This window comes from Astyanax mexicanus, chromosome 8, assembly GCF_023375975.1.
Source record: "Astyanax mexicanus isolate ESR-SI-001 chromosome 8, AstMex3_surface, whole genome shotgun sequence".
Lineage (NCBI taxonomy): Eukaryota > Metazoa > Chordata > Actinopteri > Characiformes > Acestrorhamphidae > Astyanax > Astyanax mexicanus.
The window spans coordinates 34527295-34552073 of NC_064415.1; the positions used below are offsets into that span (position 1 = coordinate 34527295).

Here is a 24779-nt window from a genome sequence, read left to right on the forward strand (position 1 = left end):
AAAAGAAAAATCTGTGTAGATGTACATCCAGCGCTTGTTTGCCTTTTTTGTTGCAGTTTTTCTTTACTTATCTACCCCCATCAACAACCACAACCCAACGGCGAGACCTGCTCAATATGAAGTTTCTTATAGTGTCTCTTAAAATGCACCTTATGTATGAAAAAAGACCAGAAAATAGACGTTCATTGATAGTTCGCCTTATAATACAATGTGCCTTATAGTGCGAAAAATACAGTAATGGAGAACTCGTTTCCTGTACAGAACTACACTGTGGAGAAGTGTGTCTGTGTATCTATAGTGATGTTTGTAAGGTCTGCTGTGTTGTGTTACTGAGCTCAGTGATGGTCTCTCAAGAGGGGAATCCAGTTAGTGATGTTAAAAATTATTACACTGCTTCCTCAATGCGGCATGTTAGTTTTACACATTCTACAAATATGAGAGTTTGAGTCAGAAATAGTTAAAAGAAACATTCTGTCCACAAAATTAGGTAAACCATTTGGAGTTTTAAAATCTCCAATTTCAGCTACTTTTTGCAAAATAACAATTTACGCAATACATTTTTTTGTGACTTTACTTTCATTTTCTTATACATTTGATTTTGGTCATAGTTAATTTGACATTTTTGTATGTTCTGGCCTTTTTTATCTGATATTCACAAATGTCTTTTCTTTCTATGGTAGCCGTTGAGGTGGTTGATCAGTATGGTAATAAGACAGACACTCTGAATGCTGAGAACATGAAGACAGTCAGTGTTCACGCAGATGACCTGGATGTGTCCACCCTCAGTGTCGATTGGCAGGTAGGTAAATCCAGTCTGTCTTGAGGTTTTTAGGTAACAGTTCATGTGTTAATTGTATTATACGTGATCTGTGTGTGTGTGTGTATCTGTGTGTGTGTGTGAATGTAGGAAAGCTCAGGCACTGTGTTGGTGAGTGGTGTGCGCTTCACTGGAGGCTCACCGGGTTCCAGGGAGTTGTGCTTCAAGTACCAAGAATTTGAGGAGTTTGCCAGAGTAAAGGTCACTGCTGGACCCCCTGCTAAAATCACGCTGGTGGAAGCTCCAGAAATGGTAAAAGGCAACATGATGAAGGGATTTACATGCAAGCATCTTTAATCTGCCCTAGAAATGGAAATTGTACTTAGCTTGGCTTAGTTGGTTGATGAGACTTCAGTACATGGAAGTAACATCCTGAGAAGCTTAACTCACACCTGTCTCTATATTCAAAAGGAATTCGAGCATAACCAATTGCAACTTTAAACTATACCGGTTTTAAAATCCCCCAAATTTTACATAACAATTCTGAGATAATTTATGGCACTAAATTTACATATATCCAGCCAATCAACCAACCAAAGCCATTTGAACTGAAGCTGTGATGCAGCCAAACATATTTTATTTTGGTGATCTATAGTGCACTGGTCAGTTGCGTTTTGTGCTGGTTGATTTAGGGGCGTGTCCTGTGTCTTTGGTATCGCGAGGGCGCAAAAAATACACCTTGCGAAGCTCCAAACACGCAAAAGGTGTGTACTAATTCTCTAAATTATTCATGGGTGTGTTTTGGACGTAATGTGAAATAAACCAGTCAGTGTGCCAGTAGTCATTCCCAGAGCCAGGCGCACTGTGATCTTGGCGCATTTGTATCTTAACAGCATGATGCTTTGTGCATCTCAGCAGACACTACAGAACAGCAATGTTATTTTATTTTGTATTGTGTTTATTGCTTATGTAAAAGCTGGGTTTTTTAACACTGACTTACTGACATTATTTTCACTTTCAAATCTTGGAAACATCTCACCAAAACCTCAACCTCTCCTTTCTGATATATTTATAAAAAAAATTACAATATTTTATTAATTTACAGGTCCTTACTCATCTTAAGTTTATTTAACTGAACTGGGTTTTATCTCTGTTGACTACAGAGGCAATGTTGTGTGCTCTGCCGTGCGTCTCCAGCAGCTTTTTCAATTGCTGGACGAGATTTTAATTCATAAATTAATATATTTAATATTTTAATAAATGTGACCTGGTAAAAAGAAACCAACGGTAACATATAGCTTTTTTTTTTTTTTTAGATCTGTGGATTTCACAATTTTTTAAAAGTTTTGAATAATTGATGGACAGCACGAGATGCGAGAGTGCGGTGGCAATGTGCTTTGATATTTTTTAAATATAAAAAAATATAAGCAATTTTCTGTTAAATAATAGCTTTTTATTTTATGTCCAAGACTGCCCGATTTCAGGAGGAAAGAATGAGAATGAGCATCTGTCTAATTCTCAAACAGCTGAATGCCTATATCTACTATATTAAGATACAGTTATTAAGTCTGTGTACTGAACATAAATATAAATCTAACTAAATGTCAGTAAATATATATAAATAATAATAACCAATAGTTACTGTGCACCTTTTTGAGTATATTTTATTTTATAATTGATTGCTGAAGGATTTTTTTTTTACTAAGGTAAAGTCGTGATGGCATGTGGTATTGTGCTTGGGGTGCGCAGTGCGCACGGTGATCCAGTCATGTTTGTGCGGCTGACTATTGACTGTTGTCATGGTTTTAATCAGTCAGTGGCGCAGCTGTGTTTCCCGCTATTCCAGCGCTATTTTAATGATGCTTGCGCACGGCGTGAAAATAGACTGTTGACAGGGTGTAAGATAACATGTTAGTACATATAGCTGAGGAAACTAAAGCCATGAAAGTGAATGGCTAGCCACTCTAGGCTAAAAGCTAATCTCCCTTAAGCTTATTAACCACACAGCTGTGAAATTATTTAAAATATATATATAATTACAGTATTCTTGTCATAATCAAGCTAAAATACCAATTAAATGCATTCCATGCAATTTTGATGTCAGCATGTAACAAAAGTTAAATTAGTATTTGTTTGCTAAATTAACTGCAAAAGGGATTTGAATTTTTACCTGATTATTTTTTCGTGTGTGTTTCATTGCAGCCGTTACATGTGTTAAACGGACGAGGTCTGGACACTCCGTTCCTGCTACAGTTATGTGACAAGTGGGAAAACCCTGTTCCAGATCAGCGAGTTGTCATAGCGATCAAAACGCTTTCAACACAGCTCAAGGTATCAGCTAAGCACTGTGATTCATTTCCTTAAAATCTGAGGAGTATTGGTGGAACAGATTGAATGGAAGAACAGTTTTAATGGGGGTAAAAACATGTTTAAACACTGCCAGTGGTGCTAAGAGCAGTATAGAATGGTGTTGTTGAGGCTGAGAACATTGTGGAACATTGTAAGAATGTGGAACAGCATTAATGGGAGTAAGAACGTTATAGAAATGTGCACATGGGGAAGAAGATTATAGAACATTTTAGAATGGTGTAAATGGGAGTAAGAGCATTATAGAAAAGTATTAATTATAAACATTGTAGAACGGTATTAATACATAGTTCCTGTGGGTCCTTAAAAAAATCCTAAAATTCATAAAAAATGTCTTAAATTAAAATCTTGATAATTAAGGCCTTAAATTGTCTTAAATGTACTGTAAATTAACTGTAAGTATTATATTTTTAGATGGTGTGTTTTATGTCGGTGGGAAAGCACATACTAACATTAATGGCGAGTTACTGTCACATTAGCATCAAGCTAGCTAACCATACTGGGGAGAGAACTAAGGTTAGCATAGAGCTAGCTAACGTTAACAAGGAGAGATGTAGCAGAGTTATTATTAGCGGCGAGCTAGCTAACATTAGCGGTGAGCTAGCGAACATGCTAACATGTTCGGCATCACAATGAAACAAAATTGAAAAAAGCAAATTGATAACAAATGGGAAATGGTAAGTTTTAATTCGTAATATAATAATTTTATTTCTACTTAAGTAACCACATTTTTTGGCCTTAAATTCTATTTATTGAGGTCTTAAAAACCTCAAATGGGTGTATATACATTGTAGAACACTTGTATTGAAAGTAAGAACATATTAGAACAGTGTTTATAAAGGTTAAGATATTGTAGAACAGTGTTAGATGTTAGATGTGTTAAAACATTGTTAATGGAGTAAGAACTTCAGTATATGAACATTACCATTACTGTTGCCACTTACAAATTGACCCTTGCATCAGCAACAATCAGACACAGAAAGCAGACTGTGGTAGTTTAAGATGTTTTTTTAAGGCTAGTAAGTGGTTCCATAAAATATTGTATATATACTGCCTGTCTATATATATATACATATCTCAAGCTATAATGATAATTAAAAGGGAAAATATTATTATTTATATTATTGTAAAAGTATTATTATGGTATGATTAATATTATTTGACCGTTCACATTCATGTCCATGGATTGGATACGTGTCCGACCACCAGTGTTGGGAAGTAACGGATTACATGTAACGGCGTTACGTAATCAGATTACAAATTATGAGTAACTGTAATCCGTTACAGGTACTGCTTCAGTAAGTGGTAATCAGATTACAGTTACTCTGCTAAAATAAAAGGATTACATTGCGGTACTTTCCTGTTTTTGCTCTTCCAATCCAACACTGACAAAACGCAAATAACATTTTGCGGTGAAATCGCTCTGATATGACAGGAAACTGTCTGCCCCTCCTCCCGTCTCGCTGCACACACACACACAGGGAGGAGGGGCAGACAGCGGCTCCGCACACACGACGAGACGAAATTAACTGACATTTTCGTAGACGAATAAAAACGAGACGAAAATGTTTAGCAGGGACGAAATCCAATCAGACTGATTTAGTTCTGTGAAAGGTAGGGACCAGTTAGGAAGAGATCCAATCACTGCTACTTTAGCGAAGGTGGAGAGGCGGGATAAGCGGGGTAGTCATCCAATCAGTACCTGTTTTTCCTGCAGTAGCGCCGCGCGCTCAGTTACAAACCCGGGAATTAACCTGTCGTTACTTACGGAGCTCGACTGGAAGTTAACTCGACAGTGTTCAGCAGGGAGAGAGAGAGAGAGAGAGAGAGAGAGAGAGATATTTGACATATTTCTCCTTTGACGTCGCAAAAAAACAAGATAACATGTAAACCGCGTGGAGCGACTTCATCTCCGGTAAAAACACCACTAATCTTTCAGCTTCTGCAGACCAGAGTCACACAGGTCTCCATGCAGAGATCCGCGTTTTAATGCTGATGTTATTTCATGAGCTGATGTGTTTAACTCAGCAGTGCACTAAAACACAGAACTGGTTTGAACTGGGTTAGTGCTGGAGATAAAACTAGATCATTTAAAAGCTGTTTTTGCATCTACAACGCTGTTCAAACTATAATTTAACTATTCAGATGTTTTATGACCTGATTTCTAGAGCAAAATTTTAAATGTAAATTAGTCACACACCTACAATAATAATATACATTAAATCATATATAAATATATTTCACTTTCAAACATTAACAATATTACTCAAGTGGTTATTAAACGTTTCATTTCGTATAAGTGTATAGTTAATAATTCAAGGGAACTGATGAAAAAGCATTTACATCCCTTTACATTTTAGTCGACTAAATCAACTGTAATTTTAGTTGACTATATTCTTATGACATTAAGTCGACTAAAACTAAAAACATTTCAGATGACTAAATTGTGACTAAAACTAAATGCTATTTTCGTCACAAGACTATGACTAAGACTAAATCAAAATTTGTTGTCAAAATTAACACTGGTGGCAAACCTGCAAATAGAGAGCTTACAGTTGTTGTTACATTGTTTGGTTTTAAATGGTTTTATCATCAATTTATAGAAGTGTTTCATAAAATTGTTTGATGAAATGGTTTCATAAGTATTTTTATAGAGTGATTGAAAAGGCTGTTTTATTTGTTTATCTATTTGTTAACTGGAAAGAAAAATAAAATAATAATATGCAATATGTGGTTGCTACATTCATTCAGGCTTAAAAATGACAATATTTAAAGTAATCCAAAGTAATCAGATTACGTTACTCACTTGAAGTAATGTAACTGATTACGTTACAAATTACATTTTGAGTGATGTAATCAGTAATCTGTAAGGGATTACATTTTAAAAGTAACCTTCCCAACACTGCCGACCACATATGAAAGTGACTTAAATCTGATTTAAAAAAACAAAACAAAAAAAAAACGATTTGGCATGTTCACACTAGGGGTGGGCGATATGGCCCTAAAATAATATCACGATATTTCAGGGAAATATCGCGATAACGATATTTTTGACGATATAACAAAGATATTTTATTAATTTCAAGAAAACAGTATTGCAGAAAAAAAAATTATGTCTAAGCTTTATTTAGTATAAATGCATTTCACACTTAAATATTACTTTTTTTTGCCTTTTCAAGACTCTAATGTAACAAATATCACAAACTCCTTAAAAAAAAATTGCATGATTAAAAATTTTACCTGCAACAAATTATACTAAAATATTCTAAAGCTTCAAAGTCAACAGAAGAACAAATATAAACTAAACATACAGATGACAAATATATATATATATATATATATATATATATATATATATATATATATATATATATATATATGCAAGAAATTTTGAACATTTAACTCCACGGATATAGGGAATTATCATGTGATCTGTTTGATTTTCAGACGCTTTGGGTTGAGTGAGGAGTCGACTCACTGAGTGAATCTATTCACAAGTCAATGATCCGTGATTCAAAACATTGTTTACAAGCTCAAGCGTTGATAGCCGCAGAGCCACGGAGAAACTCAGACAGTGGATTAAACTTAAACGCGAGTTTCTGACTGAAATAAGGACTCTAAAGTTAAAACGTGAAGGAAACAGAAGCGCACATTATTGTTTAACAATATATCTAACCGCACAGCGATGACTCTGCAGTTTTTAGAAACGGTAGGATTACGAATTTCACATCGCTGAAGTAATATGTCCACTATTTTTCATTACTTGCTCGGTACCTTTGTGTTTGGCTGCGTTTGGTAAAGCCTTTCTTTACATACGTAAACAACGCAGAATACCGCTAATATCGCGATATTTATTTTTTTGTACCGTTTTAAAAATTATACCGGTATTATCGTGAACGATACGGTATAGTACACCCCTAGTTCACACATCCATGAAAAAATGAGATCTGCCGCATTGAGCAAAAAATCTGATTGAAGTCACTTCATCCAGGTAATGTGAACATAGCCATTATGATCAACCTAGTAGGAATGTTTCAGTTTCTTGGTGTGCATTTCTATTGAATCTAGTCTGTTTTATTTATTTGTGACGTTATTTTATGTGACTGTGTGTATTCCTGTTTACTGTAGGTTAAATCATCAGTGATGTCCCGGCCGGTGGATCCAGACGGAAAGGCTTGCTTCAAATTGGAGATGGTGACGGCACCAAAGTGAGTGAAAAACAGCACAATACTGAAATCTGTTCTACATGCTCTGTGACTTTTCTCTACACAAAACTAATTCTACCTTCTTCTTTTTAACTGTAGAGGAGAGCATGAGCTGGAGTTCCGCGGATCCTTCAGTAGAAACAGTATTCCTGGTCCGGTGGTGAAGCTGAACGTGATGCCTGATCCCAACAACCCCGTCAAACTTACTGTGGAATATGATAATGAGGCCATCTTAATAGCAGGAGACTTTTTGCCAGGTGTGTTTGCATTTAAAGATGTGTGTTTTGTGATTCACAGTTGTAGAATTCCTTCTTTGTGTCTGTGTGATTCTTGACTGTGTAAAATTAAGAGACCACATCAGTTTCTGGATCACTTTCTTGGATTTTGCTAGGATGAATTTTGGAAAAATAAAAATACCTAGAAAATTTGGGAAAAGTCATGGAAATTTGGTGTACAAATTTCTTTGTTTCAGTTTAACAAGTTAATTCAGTAAATCAGCCCTACACAGTGGAGCTCTCAGGATCTGACACACTTTTTTATTAAAGATTGTGTGTCAGATTCATATTAAGCCTAATATAATCAATTTCAATGATAGTTTTAGTTGATTTTTGGTTTTATTGTCCATGAAAATTTGCCCTGAAGGCATGTAAAAGTCATGAACAAATCCTGGAAATGTATTGGTTAAAAAAGTGTATGAACCCTGTCCTCCACCAGTCTTACACACTGCTTTTGGATAACTTTATGCCACTCTGGGTGCAAAAATTCAAGCAGTTCATCTTGGTTTGATGGCTTGAGATTATCTATCTTCCTCTTGATTCATCGAATCAAAGATTCTCATCATTTTTTAAGTGGTCTTTTATTTTTTTCCAGAGCTGTATGGTTGAAGACGTCTTCAGTAAAGTCTAAGAAACGAATGCTCTTAAGTTAATAAGTGGATTTGGGTTTATGTGCAGAGTTTAAAGTGATGGTGGTCTCTGAAGAAGGTGGTCCGGTGAAGAATGTGAATCCAGCCAGTCTGACCATGCTGCTGTGGCAGGGTTTAGCCGCAGGAACCCGCCCTCCTCCTGAGGTGATTCACATTTGCAGGGATCTAAACCTACTGCTGTTAAAATGGGTTAAATGGGTTAATTTGAATTTAAATGGCTTTGTTCATTTCAGGCAACAAATTTTAAGTGCAGTCAACAGGATTCGGACATCTTTTACTTCAGGTAACTGTGAATTATAAAATTCAATAAATGTGAACTTATAATTGCATAACTGTATTTTTTTATTTGTATTCAGAAGGGACTCTCGATAGTTTTTAAAAATATGTACTTTTGCTTATGTGTAGGAATTTCATTAGTTATGTTAATACATCATTGCAGAGTATAAACACCAAAAATGTTATAGCAACCACCTAGCAACACACTACCAAAAAAGTTATGATTTTTTTTTCCTTTTTCACTGTGTCTAAATATTTAATCACCTAGGAACACCCCAGCAAATCCTAAGATTTTTTTTTTTTAATTCTACATCAATCTTGTTTAAATACCGTATTTTATGCACTATAAGATGCATTTAAAATTCCGCAATTTTTTCCAAAAATTGTCAGTGCAGCTTATAGTCCTGTGCACCTAATGTATGAATTTTACCAGTCAGGTTGTAAGGAGCTGTAAAACCACTCCACTGAAGTACAGAGTTATACAGGGGTGTGAGTTTAGTTCTCCAGCACAGACTGGAGAGACTGGAGCAGTATTAGCTGCTAACTGCACTGAGTGCTAGATCTTTGGCTGTCCAAAGGTGAGTATTATTAGCCTGTGGCCTGCTGCTGACCCCAGATAGCACTGCTGGAGCAGCATTAGCATTAGTCATTGGCATTAGTGGAGATTTTTGCTATTAATGCTGTGTATGGACCATCCATGTATCTGTGTTTTGCTTGAATAGAATAGACTTAAACACAACACTTCTGAAATATACATAATTTATTATCTTTTTTTTATAGAGACAAGGAGATTCCAGAACAAGTAGGAAAATACATTGTGCAGTTTGTCTTCGTTGGAGAAAAAGTCAAGTTCCTCTGGAGCAGTCAGGTAAGAGACTCGCCCTCAAGGACAGACAGCGCATTTTTACAAACTAGTCTCTGGATGTTGTGATATGTGATATGCTTTTACTATCTAGTGATGCTTTCTATGGCATCTACTATTCAGTTCTAAAAAATATGTAACAAATTACAGTGATATAAAGACAGGTTGAGAAATACTGAAATCAGAAAAGACCAGTAGACATTAAATTATACATGAGGTAGGTTCAGCACAATAGTTAAGTGCAGCTTTGTTGAGGTCCTTGCTATTGACATTTAACATCTTATAAACAAAGCTTATTAATCATTATAATCACAATTTATACTGCATAATTCACATGGCTATAATTTTTATGAATATGTATAACCATGCTTAGGGGTGGGCAATATGGCCCTAAAATAATATTACAATATTGTATAGTATTTTTACAATAACGATACTCTTGGCAGTATTAAAAAACGTTGAATTACAAAAAAAATTCAAGAATACACTACTGCAACAAAATAAAAATATTTTCATATATATTACACATCCCTAACTGAGATATTAAAAATACAAGCATTTTATCAGATTTATAACAGAAGTCAAGGTACTGTCATGATACTAATAATGCACTCCAAATATCTCCATATATTCAGGATTAAAGTAAAAATGAATGATACTGGACAGATATAATCTGTTTCTGAGTGTGAATTTTTCTTTTGCTAAAAACAGCAAAAAAAGTAGTACCCTGGTGTGATAATATTACATAATTCAGGGTATAATATCATTGGCGATTTTATTGCATATGATACAATGTTGCACACGCCTAGCCATGTTTATAATGCCTTATGATGTGTTATGTACTGTATATAGAGTGTAAAAGACATGTCTTTCTTAGTAAGTGTTACCATTATTGATTACAAAATCACACAATGACCTTAAAGTTACGAGGTTCTGATATTACTATGGCAATATGTTTAACATTAAATGATATGAGATAAGTGTGAATTGAAATGAATTCTAGTGCGCACCATTTCTGATAAGTATTTCTCCTCATCTCCTCATGTCAGATTGCTCTGAAGGTAGTTCATGATAAGCCAGTGAGGCTTGTTCCAGAGTCTTCTCCTGCAACCCCCGTGGTCTCTAACAGCGATGCTGGTAATCGCACACTTCTGGACAGTTTATGTCTGAAGATTATGGTGAGTTTCTTGGAAGTTTGTATTTGTCTTGCACTGCGTGTTTGTGGTAATAATTCAGATGGATGATCATTCAAATAGTCAACACACTGCCACTGTGCTGAAATCTCAGATAATAATAATAATACTTTATTTTTATATAGCGCTTTTCTAAAACCCAAAGATGCTTACAGTCATCATTTGTGGAAACAAATAGAAACATTACACAACAAGTGGTGACAGACAATCAACACAGTATGAGAACAGACAGCAGGGATAAGTGGTATAGCACATTAAACAGAGGGAAGGCCGTAGGCAAGAGTAAAGAGGTTAGTCTTGAGTGGAGATTTGAACAAGGAAAGAGAGGAGGATTGTTTGACCGCAGATGGGAGAGAATTCCATAGTTGAGGAGCAAGTCTGGAAAAAGCCCGATCACCAAAGCCACGGAGTTTAGAGGCTGGGACTTTAAGAAGTCCAGCAGTAGCAGACCTAAGGGATCGAGATGGTCTGTAAGGAAGAAGGAGGTTTGACAGATAAGGAGGTGCAAGATTATTCAATGCCTTATAGGTAAGTAAGAGAATCTTGAATTGAATCCTGTATTTAACAGGGAGCCAGTGAAGATTTTGGAGATCAGGTGTAATGTGTTCATGGGTGCGAGTGTGAGTGAGTAAACGGGCAGCTGCGTTTTGTACCATCTGGAGTTTATGGATAGAGGAAGAACTAATGCCAGCGAGCAAGGAGTTACAGTAATCTAGTCTGCTGGAAATGAAAGCATGAAGGAGGATAAACAGATACTCACTCTCTCTCTCTTCTGTCTCTTTCTAACTCATGCTGTCTTTCTCTCACCACGCTGTCTTTCTCTCACTCAAGCTGCTTTTCTCTCACCCGCGTTCTCTCTCTCTCTCAATAACGCTCTCTCTCGCTAACTTGCAATGCCTTTCTTTCACTCATGCTGTCTTTCTCTTACTCACCCTGTCTTTCTCTCACTCGAGCTGCTTTTCTCTCACCCGCGTTCTCTCTCTCTCTCTCTCTCTTTGTCTCTCACTCTCTCTCTCATTAACTCTCTCGCTAACTTGCGAGTCTTTCTTTCACTCATGCTGTCTTTCTCCTACTCGCCCTGTCTTTCTTTCACTCAAACTGCTTTTATGTCACCCACATTCTCTCTCTCTCTTTCTCTCTCTCTTATTAACTCTGTCTCTTTTGAACTTGCGCTGTCTTTCTCTCACTTGCGCTGCTTTTCTCTCACCCGCGTTTTCTGTCTCTCTCTTTCTCTTATTAACTCTGTCTCTCGCTAACTTGCGCTGTCGTTCTTTCACTTATGCTGTCTTTCTCTCACTCGTGCTGCTTTTGTCTCACCCGTGTTCTCTCTCTCTCTCTCTTTCTCTCTTATTAACTCTGTCTCTCGCTAACTTGTGCTATCTTTCTTTTACTTATGCTGTCTTTCTCTCACTCGTGCTGCTTTTGTCTCACCCGCGTTGTATCTCTCTCTCTCTCTCTCTCTCATTAACTCTGTCTCTCGCTAACTTGGGCTGTATTTCTTTCACTCATGCTCTCTTTTTCTCACCCGCGCTGTCTCTCCCTCTTTCTCATTAACTCAGAGAGACCTGTAGTAAAAGTAGATTTTAGCAGAAGGAGACATTTAAAAGTCACATACTTTACATACTGTAATGCTCAGTTAAATAAATGTGTGTTAATTGTTTATTTCACCCCACAGGACAAGTACAACAACCCTGCTGGTACGGGGAAAAATGGGCAGGTGGTTGTAACAGTGATCGGTGCTGCAGGAAGTAAAGCAAAAGATCTTCCTCTGTTTGAGAAGAAGGCCAAAAGTGTATCCTACAAACTCACAGAAGGAGAAGCCACCATCACTGTGAGTGTTTTTGCATGTGTAACATGTGATCAGATTTACTTTTTGTTTGAAATTGCTTTAGTTAAAAAAATGTATGTGCCCTATATTAAGCCATTGCCTTTTGAATTTTCCTAATATATTGTTTTACTAATTATTCACCCATAATCATTTGTATTTATTTATCTGCACATTAGACATGAATCCAGGTCAGTTATTTGAGTGGTGGTGTTTGTGTGTGTGTGTGTGTGTGTGTGTGTGTGTGTGTGTGTGTGTGTGTGTGTGTGTGTGTGTGTGTAGGGCTTGGCACTGATGGAGAACAGTCCTGGATGTGATGGAGCTGAGTACACACTGCAGTTCCAGCCGGTGATCGAGGGACCTGGACCCAGTCCTACCATCACACCGTTTACATTACCTTTCAGGTTCTACAATGGTTAGTTCATCTAAACAGTCTGATTAACATTGGGTTCAGTGTAAAAAATGTAGGTGCTTGCAATGGTTATTTGAGAGGGACATTGTTTTACTCTATACAGCTCCGGAAAAAATTTAGAGACCACTTTAGTTTCTGAATCAGTTTATCTGATTTTGCTATTTATAGATTTATATTTAAGTAAAATTAACATTGTTCTTTTATTCTATAAACTACAGACAACATTTCTCCCAAATTCCAAATAACAATATTGTTATTTACAGCATTTATTTGCAGAAAATGTGAAATAATAAAAAAGATGCAGAACTACAAGACCTCAAGTAATGCAAAGAAAACGTTCATATGCATAAAATTGTAAGAGTTAATAAATATTTGGTGGAATAACCCTTTTTTTAATCACAGTTTTCATTAATCTTGGCGTATTCTCCTCTACCAGTCTTACACTCTGCTTTTGGATAACTTTATGCCACTCCAAACAGTTCAGCTTGGTTTGATGACTTGTGATCATCCATTTTCATCTTGATTATATTCCAGAAGTTTTCAATTTGGTAAAATCAAAGAAACCTTAAAACATCTAAAGAACCTTAACTTGTTGTAATTTCAAGATTCTATACATGATTCTTTTGTTGCAAATCATATTTATATTCAAACAACCACTGAAGTACCTATATTTTAATGGCATTCCCATAGTTCAAATAAATACGATAACAGTGAAAACATTTTAGTTTATACCCAAAACATGTAACATAATATTTAATAAATAAATGAAGTAAAATAACTGATTTAACCCTGCTGGGGTGTGCATATTAATCCCATTTTTTTTACACTTTTGTTTTATGCTTTCTTTTAGATGCAGAGAACCAGAAAGTCATGGCTGAGATGAGTAAAAAGAAAGATCAGCTCTCTCACTCTATTGTTCTGTACAAAGGCATATTAGACACCCACACGCAGCTGGCTTCTGAACTAGAAAGTAGGTGCTATAAGTAAACTTTTCCTCTATTTATTTTACCTTTTCTTTTCTTTTTGTCTGGTTATAATTTATTTGAGTTTATTTCTGTTCAGGTCAGGTGCGCGATGCATCAAGCAGAGAGACTCAGTGCAAATCAGAACTGAGCAAAAGTGGTATAGATGTTTCCAAATTGCGAACTGTAAGTATATTTTACTTTTTTTTTTTTTTACTAGTTTTTATTTTTTATTCACTACATAAATGCATTGAGGTGTAAATACAGAGCATTAGGGGAGTTATGTAATTCTTTAATGTAGACTTTGGTGTTTTAGAATCAAGACAATTAAAATAAATAAAATTGATCAAAAGTACTATTTGCGTAACATAGCAACAGATATCTAAATAGTCAATAGCTAATAAAAATCACTATTTTCTGAACACTGTTTAATCAGTTTCTGATCCATCTTACAGGCTGTGTGCAATACTAATTTAATACATTTTTTGGAGCTCAGTGCTTTTAGACCTTTTATATTTTCGTTTTCAGTTGGTTCCATCAAGATAAAACCACAAGATTTTTTTGTGGGGAAAAAATGGCTTATTTCCTTTTGCATTTACCATATTTTTCGCATTGTACACCAGATTATATCAATAAATATTTTCTGGAGTATTTTCATACACAAGGCGCATTTTATGCGACACTATGACTAGTAGTAAGAACAGAGGTTTCATCATGTTTTACTTCCAAATTCAGCAGGTCTCGCCACTTAAGCTAAGCTAAGTAAAAAAAAAAACTGTAATTCTTTAAAAAACAAAAACATATCAAACGAGTCAGACAAGTCAAACAGGCACTGGATGTTAATCTACACAGATTTCACTCCTGAAAACATATTTATTTGGGTGAGTAAAGCGCTTCCTTTTATTTACGGTAAGCTTAGATTTCCAGATTTTCATTAAAGCATTAGCATCAGCTAGTGGTTAGCCACTAATGCCAGCAGACAGTGCTATACTGAGGAACCCTGAGTGTTCCGGTAATCCAGGGTTATATTAGCTAGCGGTTCGTCCAACATAGCTTGTTTTAACACGCTAAAAACACACAGACTACAGGCCGATATATAATCACGTCTGGATGCCAAAAGAGCTAGCACTGTGGTTAGCGACTAATGCTAATGCTGCTCCAGCAGTGACAGCCGGGGTTAGCTGCAGACTACAGGAGAATAATACTCACATCTGGACGACCAAAGAGCTAGCGATTTGCACGGTTAGCAGCTAATGCTAATGCTGCTGGAGAAATAACTGTTGTATATGGCTGTACTTTAGCAGAGTGGCTTTACTGCTCCTTACAACCTGACTGGTCAATTTCATATATACGATTTTTGGGAAAATTAAAGAATTTTAAGTGCACCTAATAGTGTGAAAAATACGACATGCATTTTTAGACTGTGGTCATTTGGTTGTAAAGTAAAGTAATTTGACCAGTAGTTGATGTAGATGCAGATACATGTACAGTGAAAGCCCACTTGTAGCAACAAGAAGACATGATTTAAAAAAAGATGTGTTTAAAGCTCTGAAAATTAATATTCAGAATGTAAAGCAAACATTAACATGAAATCAATGCAAAATCTCAGATATTTTATGCAATTTAAAACACTTTCATGCTCAGTTTACATACTGCTATAAGACTTTTGCCAAGTAAGTTTAATAAGATAAAAGGAATATAAACTATGTAATGTTTAGCTTTTCTATTTAAGTGAGATTTAGCACTGCTTGATTTTTGGGTAAATGTCTTTGGGTGTGCACTAGACACAGAAGACGTATGTCCATTCCCATGGATCACAAATCAGAATACAGATGAGTTTACCGCATACATATGTCAAAGAATATTAAAGTCATGCAGGGTTTACATGTAATTTTATAGCCACGAATGTTACAGCACCACATTTTTCTTGCTCCTGTAATCGTCTCAATCCCCCATGTGCTCTTTACAATCAGTCATATATTCATATATATTTCCCTCTGTGACCTTGACTGGTGAAACCGTTCTATTGCTTAGTTATAAAGACTGAATGAAAACTTTTTACAGGGCCTTTTTCTCACTGTAACTAATAAGGCTGGATGATATGACGACTAAAACTCATTTTTTTATGTTTAAGAGAAACTGTAATACACTGCCTGGCCAAAAAATTAAAAATCGCCACCAAATATTTCATTGGACCACCTTAAGCTTTGGTTGCTGCATGTATTTACTGTGGCATTGTGTCAATAAGCTTCTGCAATGTTAGAGATTTATTTCATTACAGTGTTGAATTAATTTTTCACCAAGATCTTGCAGCATTAATGATGGTAGAGTCTGACTGCTGCACATAGTCTTTTCCAGCACATCCCAAAGATTCTCAATGAGGTTAAGGTCTGGACTCTGTAGTGAACTCTCTCAATCCATGTGTGAAAATGATGTGAAATGATCCATGAATCCTGACATTGTCAACTTGAAATATTCCTGTGTCATCAGGAAAGAAAAAAATCCATTGATGGAATAACCTGGTCTATATTCAGTATATTCAGGTAGTCAGCTGACCTCATTCTTTCAGCACATACTGTTGCTGAACTTAGACCTGACCAACTGCAGCATCAACCCCACATTTTTTACGTAGTTAAATCCAGGTGAATACTTTTCTTTTCTTTTTTTTTTTTTTTTTTTTTTTACTTTTTTTGGCCAGGCAGTGTATTTACATTATGTTGCAATGTTGTTAAACATTAACAAAGTATGATGGTAAAGTATCATTACATTAATATTTACATACACTGTTTAAAAACACTTTAATTACGCATTGGATTTCAATAAGCAAACTATTCTAATTGAAAATGTACAGGTTACATGATTTATTTTAATACAAATACTGGGCAATTTAGAGAAAATAAAGCATGGAAGAAAGTAGTGGATAGCTCAATACGTAGCATGCTAGCATGCTAACCATCCCACAAGAGACAAACTGTGTGAACAGAGGGTAACTGGGCTGATTTTCTGTTTCTGTTTTTTAGCAGAGTAGTAAATAGCTAACATTGTATCTTTAGCAAGTTTGTCACTGCAGTGGACTATGCTGTTTGAGAAGCTGAAGTAAATGTTTGAAGCTGCTCCTTTAATCCTGATATTTCTACCTCATCATTTGCACAATACTGTACTTTATTGAATGATGTGTTTGAAAACTATTTCCACACCCACCCATGTATAGTCTATGATGGTAATTGCATTTAGAAAGTAACCAGCCACAATTTTACGATATAATCTTTTTTTGTTGTTATATCTTGTATCAATGGTTGTGAATACATTAGTTTTGAAACTATATTGCCCAGTGTTAGGAAAAAAAACATATTTATTATTTTCTGGTTATTTATTACATTACTGTTAATCTGTGTTTGAATATAGGTGTCAGCAGTTGACAGTTTGATTGCTGAAAAGAAAGCAGATATGGAGAAGATACAGAATGCACCTCGCCGAAAATGCACCATGCCTGATTCATTTAAAGGCAGTCCAGATGTGCTGGGAAAGGTGTGTGTGTTTTCACACTTTTTCAGTGTTTCTGTGTGTGTTTCTGTTTTTGTGCCTCATTGATTTAAGCGTTTTGTATATGTGTGTATTGTACAGATAGCACACCTGGCACAGGTGGAGGATGATGATGCAGCAAAGGTCATCTCCTGGCATATTCTTGGTGACATGGACTGTGTGGTTACAGTAACAACAGCTGCAGCAAAGAAAATCTATGATGACACGCAAGGACGACAACAAGTCATGCCCTTAGAGACAGTTTTCTGGAGACCAAATACCAGGTAACTGTGTATTTTATGTATATCAAATATATAAAATATTTCGGTGCTCGTCCACTGGCACTTAAGCCCCAACGCATCCCGTTCATTTCAGTGGAGGGAGCTGCCGCATGTCGCGGCGCATGCTGGGTTGCATTGTGTTGAGCGTAGCCCCGCCCTCCAGCAAGAAAGTTGAGCAGATCTTAACTTTATTCAAATGAATTTGACCGCCGCACTGCATCCAGCCAATCGGGGAACAGCAGGCTGCCACGCCTCACACATACAAGTCTTTCAAACACAGTTGGGATGCTAAAATTGGCAGAATATGGATTTATACAACTATATATCACAGTGAGGTTTACTAAAAATGTAAATAGTCAATAGGATTGACTACATCTGTTGCTTCATTTGAATTCAAAAACATCACGGACACGCCCACACGCGGCGAGCCGAGAGATCCGAAAAGTGCCAGTGGACGCGCACCGTTAAGAGAAGCAAATGGTCTACAGTCTATAATTATAGAACTTAGAGCTGAATGTAAGTGAAGCTGATCAAGTGGACAGAAGGAGCGATTGAATATTTTAGCAATCGATTATATTACTAAAAATTCCTTCGATAATTGGATACATTTGTGCTTTTTTCAAGAGCATTTTCTAAATACACAAGAGAAAATAAGACATTTCACATTTCAAAATTAAGACTTTTAATACGATACCTTTCTAAATATCTCAATACCGATATTAAAACAATACAACAGCAAAAACATTAAAACATCAGAAATAACTGTAATAATAGAAGATCAAACATGGAACAATTTTTGTAAATAAAAATATTAACATAAATTATTAATAGAAAATATTAACAATCAAGTTAGAACATGGAATTTCTGTGAGAGTTAACTTTGTCTGAGAGGAGAGCCCCTTCTAACCAAAAAATATCTGGAAAAGTAGAATGTCATCAGTTCCGCTTTAACTGGAGTTTCAGTAAGGTTAGTACTGGAGAAATTTATGAATCTAAGCTTACAGTAAATAAACAGAAGCGCTTTACTCACCCAAAGAGAGACAAATCTGTATAGATTAACGTCCAGTGCTTGTTTGAGTTTAAAAGAAAGTTTTTTGTTTTTTTTTATCATATCATCACAGTTTTGTTTTATTAGCTTAAACTTTACCTTACTTAGTTAACTTAACCCCCCACCACCACCACCCAGCGGTGAGACCTGCTGAATTAGAAGTTTCTTAAAGTGTCTCTTAAAGTGCGCTTCATGATCCAGTACGCCTTATGTATGAAAATAGACTGGAAAGTATGTTCGTTCATAGTGTGCTCTATAATTCAGTGCACCTTACAGTGCGAAAAATACAGTTGTTGTTTTTTTTTTTTGTTTTTGTTTTGTTTTTGTTTTTGTCATATTATATAGTATTTCACAGTTGCAAGAAAAAGTATGAAAACCATTACTTGGATTTCTGCATATATTGGTCACAACAATAGACAAACACATTCTGCCTAAACTACAACCGATCAACAACTGTATAGTTTCAACAGAACAGAATACGCCTTCTGGAGAGTCCTGAACTCAACCCAGATGAGAAGCTGAGGCATCATGACTTCAAGAGAGCGATTCACACAAGATATCCCAAAAATATTATAGCTGAACTGAAAGGTTTTTGCTGCCAAAAGAGCATCAACCAGTTATTAAATCCAAAGGTTCACATATTTTTCCCTCTTGCACTGTAAATGTTAACATGTTTTGTTCAATAAAAACATGCAAACATATATAATTTTTTATGTGGTATTAGTTTAAGCAGACTGTGTTTGTCTATTGTTGTGACTTAGATGAAGATCAGAACCAATTTAATCACTAAAGTAATCCCAAAGATTTCACATACTTTCTTCCATTTTTAAGCGTATTGTATCAAATAGCCCAGCAATAATTTAAACATATGTCTTTTTCTGTATGTGAATGTGCTTGTTTTAGGCCTCTGCCTCACATCAGGAATGAAGAACCTTTATTTAAGCCGTTAGGAAACCCTGTGTTTGTCCGAGATCTGCTCATTTTTCCTGAGCATGAAGAGAACTGCAACAAGGGTGAGTTCATAGAGGACCTCACTCACCCACGTACAGTCAGTCGCTCTCATTCTCAGCCACTTCATAAGTGTTTTTGATAGACAGATTGGAGTGGGAGCTGTGTCATTGTTTCCTATTTGAGGTGGTTAGGTTGGGGTAAATGCTGTAGTTAGCTTTGGTTGTGTAGCGGTGGCTGGAGCAGTGAGTTAGAGCTCGACTCTCCGGTTTCTCTCTAAGTGTTTCCAGATGATGCCCCCAGCAGAACACTCTGTGATGGGGAGGATGGGTGGGGGAGGCCGTTTACTGTTATGGTTGAGTTGTTTGTATGTTGATGAATGTAGGGAAATAGCTATAACTACAAAATAGCACATGCATGTTCCCCCCGGAGTCTGGATTCTGTACTGAATCGTGCTCTTTGTCCGTCAGTTTGTTTCTTCATTTTCTGTTCTCACTGTGAGTTATGTTTCAGTAGTTCCAGATGCTTCTTTGTTTGCTAGAATTCAGCATTCGCATGGCTCCCCCAGTTATGCCTTTGTGTGTGTAGAAGACTGCCTTCAGTGCCCCCCCCTCCTTTCACCCCCCCACTGATTGTCTTCCTTCTGTCTCGTAATGAGGTAATGCATATCCTGAAGCAGCGCAGGGATCTTCACAAATATTCTTCAGCCTCCAAACTCAGGCATCAGGGATTACTAGACCTTCCAAAAACGAGGGCAGCTGTGTGTGTGTGTGTGTGTGTGTGTGTGTGTGTGTGTGTGTAAGTGTGTGGAGTTCTAGTAATCATGCCTGTGTGTGTTTGTTTCACCAGTTTTTTCAACTGTTGTTGGAGACACAATATTGGTGGATGATCTGGACTCTGCTAATCATTACCGTAAGGGGGTGAGTAAATGAGAGTTTGATGGTACAGACAGCTCGAAATGTATGATTAGAATAGCACTACTAAAGAAAAGTATGGTGAAAAGAACATTTCCTAAGTAAATTAATGATTAAAATAGCACTACTGGGCCAAATTTATGACTAAAATTACTTAACTTACTTTTCTCTTTTTCTTTCTCTCTCTCTTTTTGTCTCTCTTTCTTTCTCTCTACTTCTTGCTCTCTTTCTCACCCTACTTGTCTCTATTTCTCTCTACTTTTTGCTGTCTTTTCCTCTCTCTACATCTCTTTATTTCTGTCTCTCTGCTTCTCACTCTCTCTTTCTCTCTACTTATCTCTACTTCTTTCTTTCTCTCTATTTCTCTCTTTCTTTCTCTATTCTTGTCTTTCTTTCTCTTTACTTCTTGCTCTCTCTCTCTCTCCCTACTTTTCTCTTTTTCTCTCTACTTCTTGTTGTCTTTTTATCTCAACATTTATTTATTTATTTCTCTCTGCTTCTTACTCACTCTCTCTGTCTCTCTTTCTTTCTCTCTGTCTCTCTTTCTCTTTATTTGTCTCTCTACTTATCTCAACACCTTTTTTGTTATTTCTCTCTGCTTCTCATCTTTCTTTCTGTCTCTCTTTCTCTACATCTCTCACTTTCTTGCTTTCTGCTTCTGTTTCCCACTGTATGTCTCTTTCTACTTTTCTCTTTATACTTGTCACTCTTTCTATATTTATTTCTCTCTTTCTCTTCCTACTTTTCTCTTTCTGTTTACTTGTCCTCCTTTTATTCTACTTGTGTCTCCCTCTACTTCTCTCTATTTCTCTCTCTGTGTTTGTCACTGTTTCTATTTCTCTCTCTCTTTTCTTTCACTCATTTCTCTTTCTCTCAGCTGGCACTCTTGCTATTTCTCTCTTTTACTCTCTTTACTTGTTATAATTGTATTTTTGTAAATTTATTATTAAATTGTGAGAAAAGGCAAAAAGTTAAATTTTGGTAGGTTTTGATTTTTGCCAAAAAATGATTTCAGTTTATTTTTTTAAGTTGTTTAACATGTTTATTTTTTTAAATTATTATAATACACGCTAAGGTGGCAAAGAGTGCAGTTAGTGAAGTTTTAAAGATGTTTTCAGGTTTTTTTGTTGCTGGACTCGGTTGCACTTTATCTGCGAGTGTCCACTTGGCTTAAAGAAAAAATTTATGATTTTTTTTTTTTACAGCCGTGAAGCAGTTGTTGTGTTAAGCCCTTACATGGCTTTTGCTACTGAGCTGGATTTATGTAGATTTTGTAATAGATTTGTCTCAGTTTGAGCTTTCGAGTATTCCTAAGTCAGCTGATTCTTCATAAGAATAATAGGGATATAAGAAGTGTGATAACATCTCACTAGGACACTGTGTGAGTTTGTGTGTGTTTGTGTGATTCACAGGTGGTGCAGAATAAGGTGCAGTGTCCCACGCTGCTGACGCGTCAGGGTGAGCGGATTCGTGGTAATGGAAAGTTTGGGGGTCTGCAGAATAAAGCTCCTCCAATAGAGAAGTTGAGAGGACAGGTGTTTGGAGCACCTCTGCCTGAAGAATATCACACCATATCCAAACAGATAGGTAAGTAACTCCCACTGCTCACATGTCTCTTACGTCTCTTAATGTCTGACTGACACTGGGTTCACAGAAACAGATTGTTAAGAATAAACCAGCATACAGTTTCTCTCAGACTTCTCTCCTCAGACATGCATGTTACTCAGAAGTATGGGCACAACAGATTATGCTGGTGATTCTTGTATCTACTGTAAGTGTAGATTGTTCCTTTTTTACAAACAGTAATAAAAAGAATCCGATCTGCACTTATTCTGCTGCAAGATGTTCCTGCGCTCAAAGGATTTCCAAGTCTGGCAGGGACGCAGAATTTGGCGCAACACCTGGAAAGGCAAATCAACGAACTGACAACATCCTATAAGACAATCTTTAAAGCACCTGTGTTGTTAGCAATTGCAGCTATTCGTCAGACCTTAATATTATCAAAATTATTACCTGTGTGGAACATTGTTAAGAAGAAAGAATGCAACAGTGAGCTCATTAATCATAAAGGGACTGGTAATCCTAGAAATACCTCAGCTGCTGATGGCAGAACAATCCCTGCTCATTTCAGAAAGTTCCTAATTATCTGTCTGACCAATCAAAAAGAGCCTTGAGAAGGTGGGTGTGTTTGTCATAGGCTACTAAACACAAAGGATTTTATGAACAGAAAAAAGAGGCTATGGAATGCTCTGGAATGGGTACTTTTGTACGTTACATCTTTATGGTTTAATCTCAAATGCAATTTTACACTCTGATGCAGAGCTGCATTACAAGGACGACTATTACGACTATACATATTGCAATATTAAACAATGCAGGGCTTGTGACGTCACCATCTCCATTTATAATTTGAAGGCCAGGGGAGCATACTCCTCCACTTTAACCTGATAATGATAATCAGGGTTATACACAGACAGTTTATATATATTAGGGGTTGGGGCCCAACAAGTTATGTATTAAACGTGTATCACATACATAGCACCCCACCTCAGTTTAGGTTTAGGATTTTTTTTTTGTTCCACTAATAGCCCTGTTGGGTATCTGTTGGGTGCTAGTATATTATTTGAACACTGAGTGTGTGTGTTTGTGTGTGCAGAGCTGCTGCAGCAGTACTCTGTGGCGGTACAGAAAGCGTCAGAGGTCCGAGCTGATTTTGACGGTCACATGCTTTACCTGAAGAGTCCGGAGATGAAGCAGAAACAGCGGGAGCTTCAGGATCAGGAGAAGACTCTAAAGGACATCGAGAAGAAACTAGGTGGGTGGGTGTATGGGAGTGTGAATTTGAGTGTCTGAGAGAGAAGGAAATGTTTGTGTGTGTGTGTGTGTGTGTGTAGGTATAGTGTACATACTATTTCTTTTTCTTTTTCTTTGTACACAGACTTGTACAGCAGCTGCTGTTGTGTGTTGTGAGGTGGCCGTGTAATAAGAACTGCTTTGTTTCAGTAATTAAACTCTTCTGACAAACACAACTGTTTGCTTGCCCCTGGGGTTAGCTGAGTCAAGACAGCGGGGCATTTAGAGGAGTTTATGGTGTGTGTGTCTGTGTGTGTCTGTGTGTGTGTGTGTACACACTCATCTGTGTACTCTTGTGTGTTCACAGCCAGCACTCCTGTACGCAGTTCTCCTGTTTCAGTAGCCAAACGAAACCTCCTAGAGGAGCCTGATGAGACCCTTCCTGCTAAAAGGATTCGCCGTAAAAAAAGAATCCTGGGTACGTGTCTTTCCTCCATTAGCAGTTAAATACATTCTTAATAGAATTGCAAAAGTGTAAGAAAAACCTTTAAAAGTAGCTAATTTTTGCTTTTATTACTAATGAATTTTGATCTTATCGTTATCTAAGTCAGTTACAGACAGTAAACAAAAACAAAAAAATCTAACTACATTAATAACATAAAAACTTTAATTTTTTTAAAGGTGTTTTCACACCTGTAGTTTCTATGGTCTGAATTAGTTGATGAGTTTGTTATATTTGAAGTGTTTCCTCCCTCTAAATGGTTTAGTCTGGTTTGGCTTGGTTTCACACAGGCATAAACCTAAACGCACCAAAATACGAGACCAATAAACCACGTGAGCACACTGTCTCCTCTGATTGATCAGAGCTGTCTGATGCAAGATTAAGAAAGTTAATATAGCGAGAAGATTCTGTGTTCCAGCACATATATAGCTGCGCTTTCTAACACAGTGCTTTCAATAGTATGTGCGGCGCAGATGTAAACATAGTAAACAGAGTCACGCAGCTATGAGCAGTGAACGCAGCACACACAGCACGTGTAAACAGCATGGAGCAGCAGAGACAGCGTTTGTTCATAGCTGTGGTAATTACATCAGATTAAACTGCGCGTTATCAGCAGTTTAGCTCAAGTAAAAGGAGTAAATTGGATATCTTGGTCAGATTTTAACCGGATCACCTTCTCACCAAAAGCAAATCGCCCCAGAGTAAAAGAGTAAAAATCCAGGTTGCGGGCTAGAAAAAATAAGTGAACCTACTCACCAAGAGCTAATTATTAAAAAGTAAAATTGTTAAGTGATGATCGGAAGATCGCTGGTTTGAATCCTGGTCATGTAGCCTGCCATTATCTGTCAGAGCCCTGAGAAAGCCCTTGCTCTCTCTCTCTGGGTGGGTCAATTCAGCACAAGGCGTTTATTAGCTGATGTATCAGAACCGAGTCGATGCGCTTTCCTCCGTCATTTTAAAATAAAACTTTTCATGTTTCATTACAGT

At 36.7% G+C, this 24779-nt stretch overlaps 1 protein-coding gene across 2 annotated transcripts in view; it reads left to right on the forward strand.

Moving 5' to 3' along the window:
• smchd1 (structural maintenance of chromosomes flexible hinge domain containing 1) overlaps window positions 1-24779 on the forward strand; it is a 67435-nt gene that overhangs the window by 40704 nt on the left and 1952 nt on the right. For both annotated transcript variants that reach the window (XM_022677622.2, XM_022677623.2), the window contains 20 exons: window positions 681-799; window positions 908-1069; window positions 2960-3088; window positions 7253-7332; window positions 7429-7586; window positions 8283-8398; window positions 8488-8537; window positions 9311-9398; window positions 10442-10570; window positions 12261-12416; window positions 12693-12825; window positions 13673-13792; window positions 13885-13970; window positions 17190-17312; window positions 17409-17590; window positions 19539-19648; window positions 20433-20503; window positions 21910-22084; window positions 23154-23312; window positions 23658-23768. In XM_022677622.2, coding sequence (XP_022533343.2) covers window positions 681-799; window positions 908-1069; window positions 2960-3088; window positions 7253-7332; window positions 7429-7586; window positions 8283-8398; window positions 8488-8537; window positions 9311-9398; window positions 10442-10570; window positions 12261-12416; window positions 12693-12825; window positions 13673-13792; window positions 13885-13970; window positions 17190-17312; window positions 17409-17590; window positions 19539-19648; window positions 20433-20503; window positions 21910-22084; window positions 23154-23312; window positions 23658-23768 — 2457 coding nt within the window. The remainder of the gene's footprint in view (window positions 1-680; window positions 800-907; window positions 1070-2959; window positions 3089-7252; window positions 7333-7428; window positions 7587-8282; window positions 8399-8487; window positions 8538-9310; window positions 9399-10441; window positions 10571-12260; window positions 12417-12692; window positions 12826-13672; window positions 13793-13884; window positions 13971-17189; window positions 17313-17408; window positions 17591-19538; window positions 19649-20432; window positions 20504-21909; window positions 22085-23153; window positions 23313-23657; window positions 23769-24779) is intronic.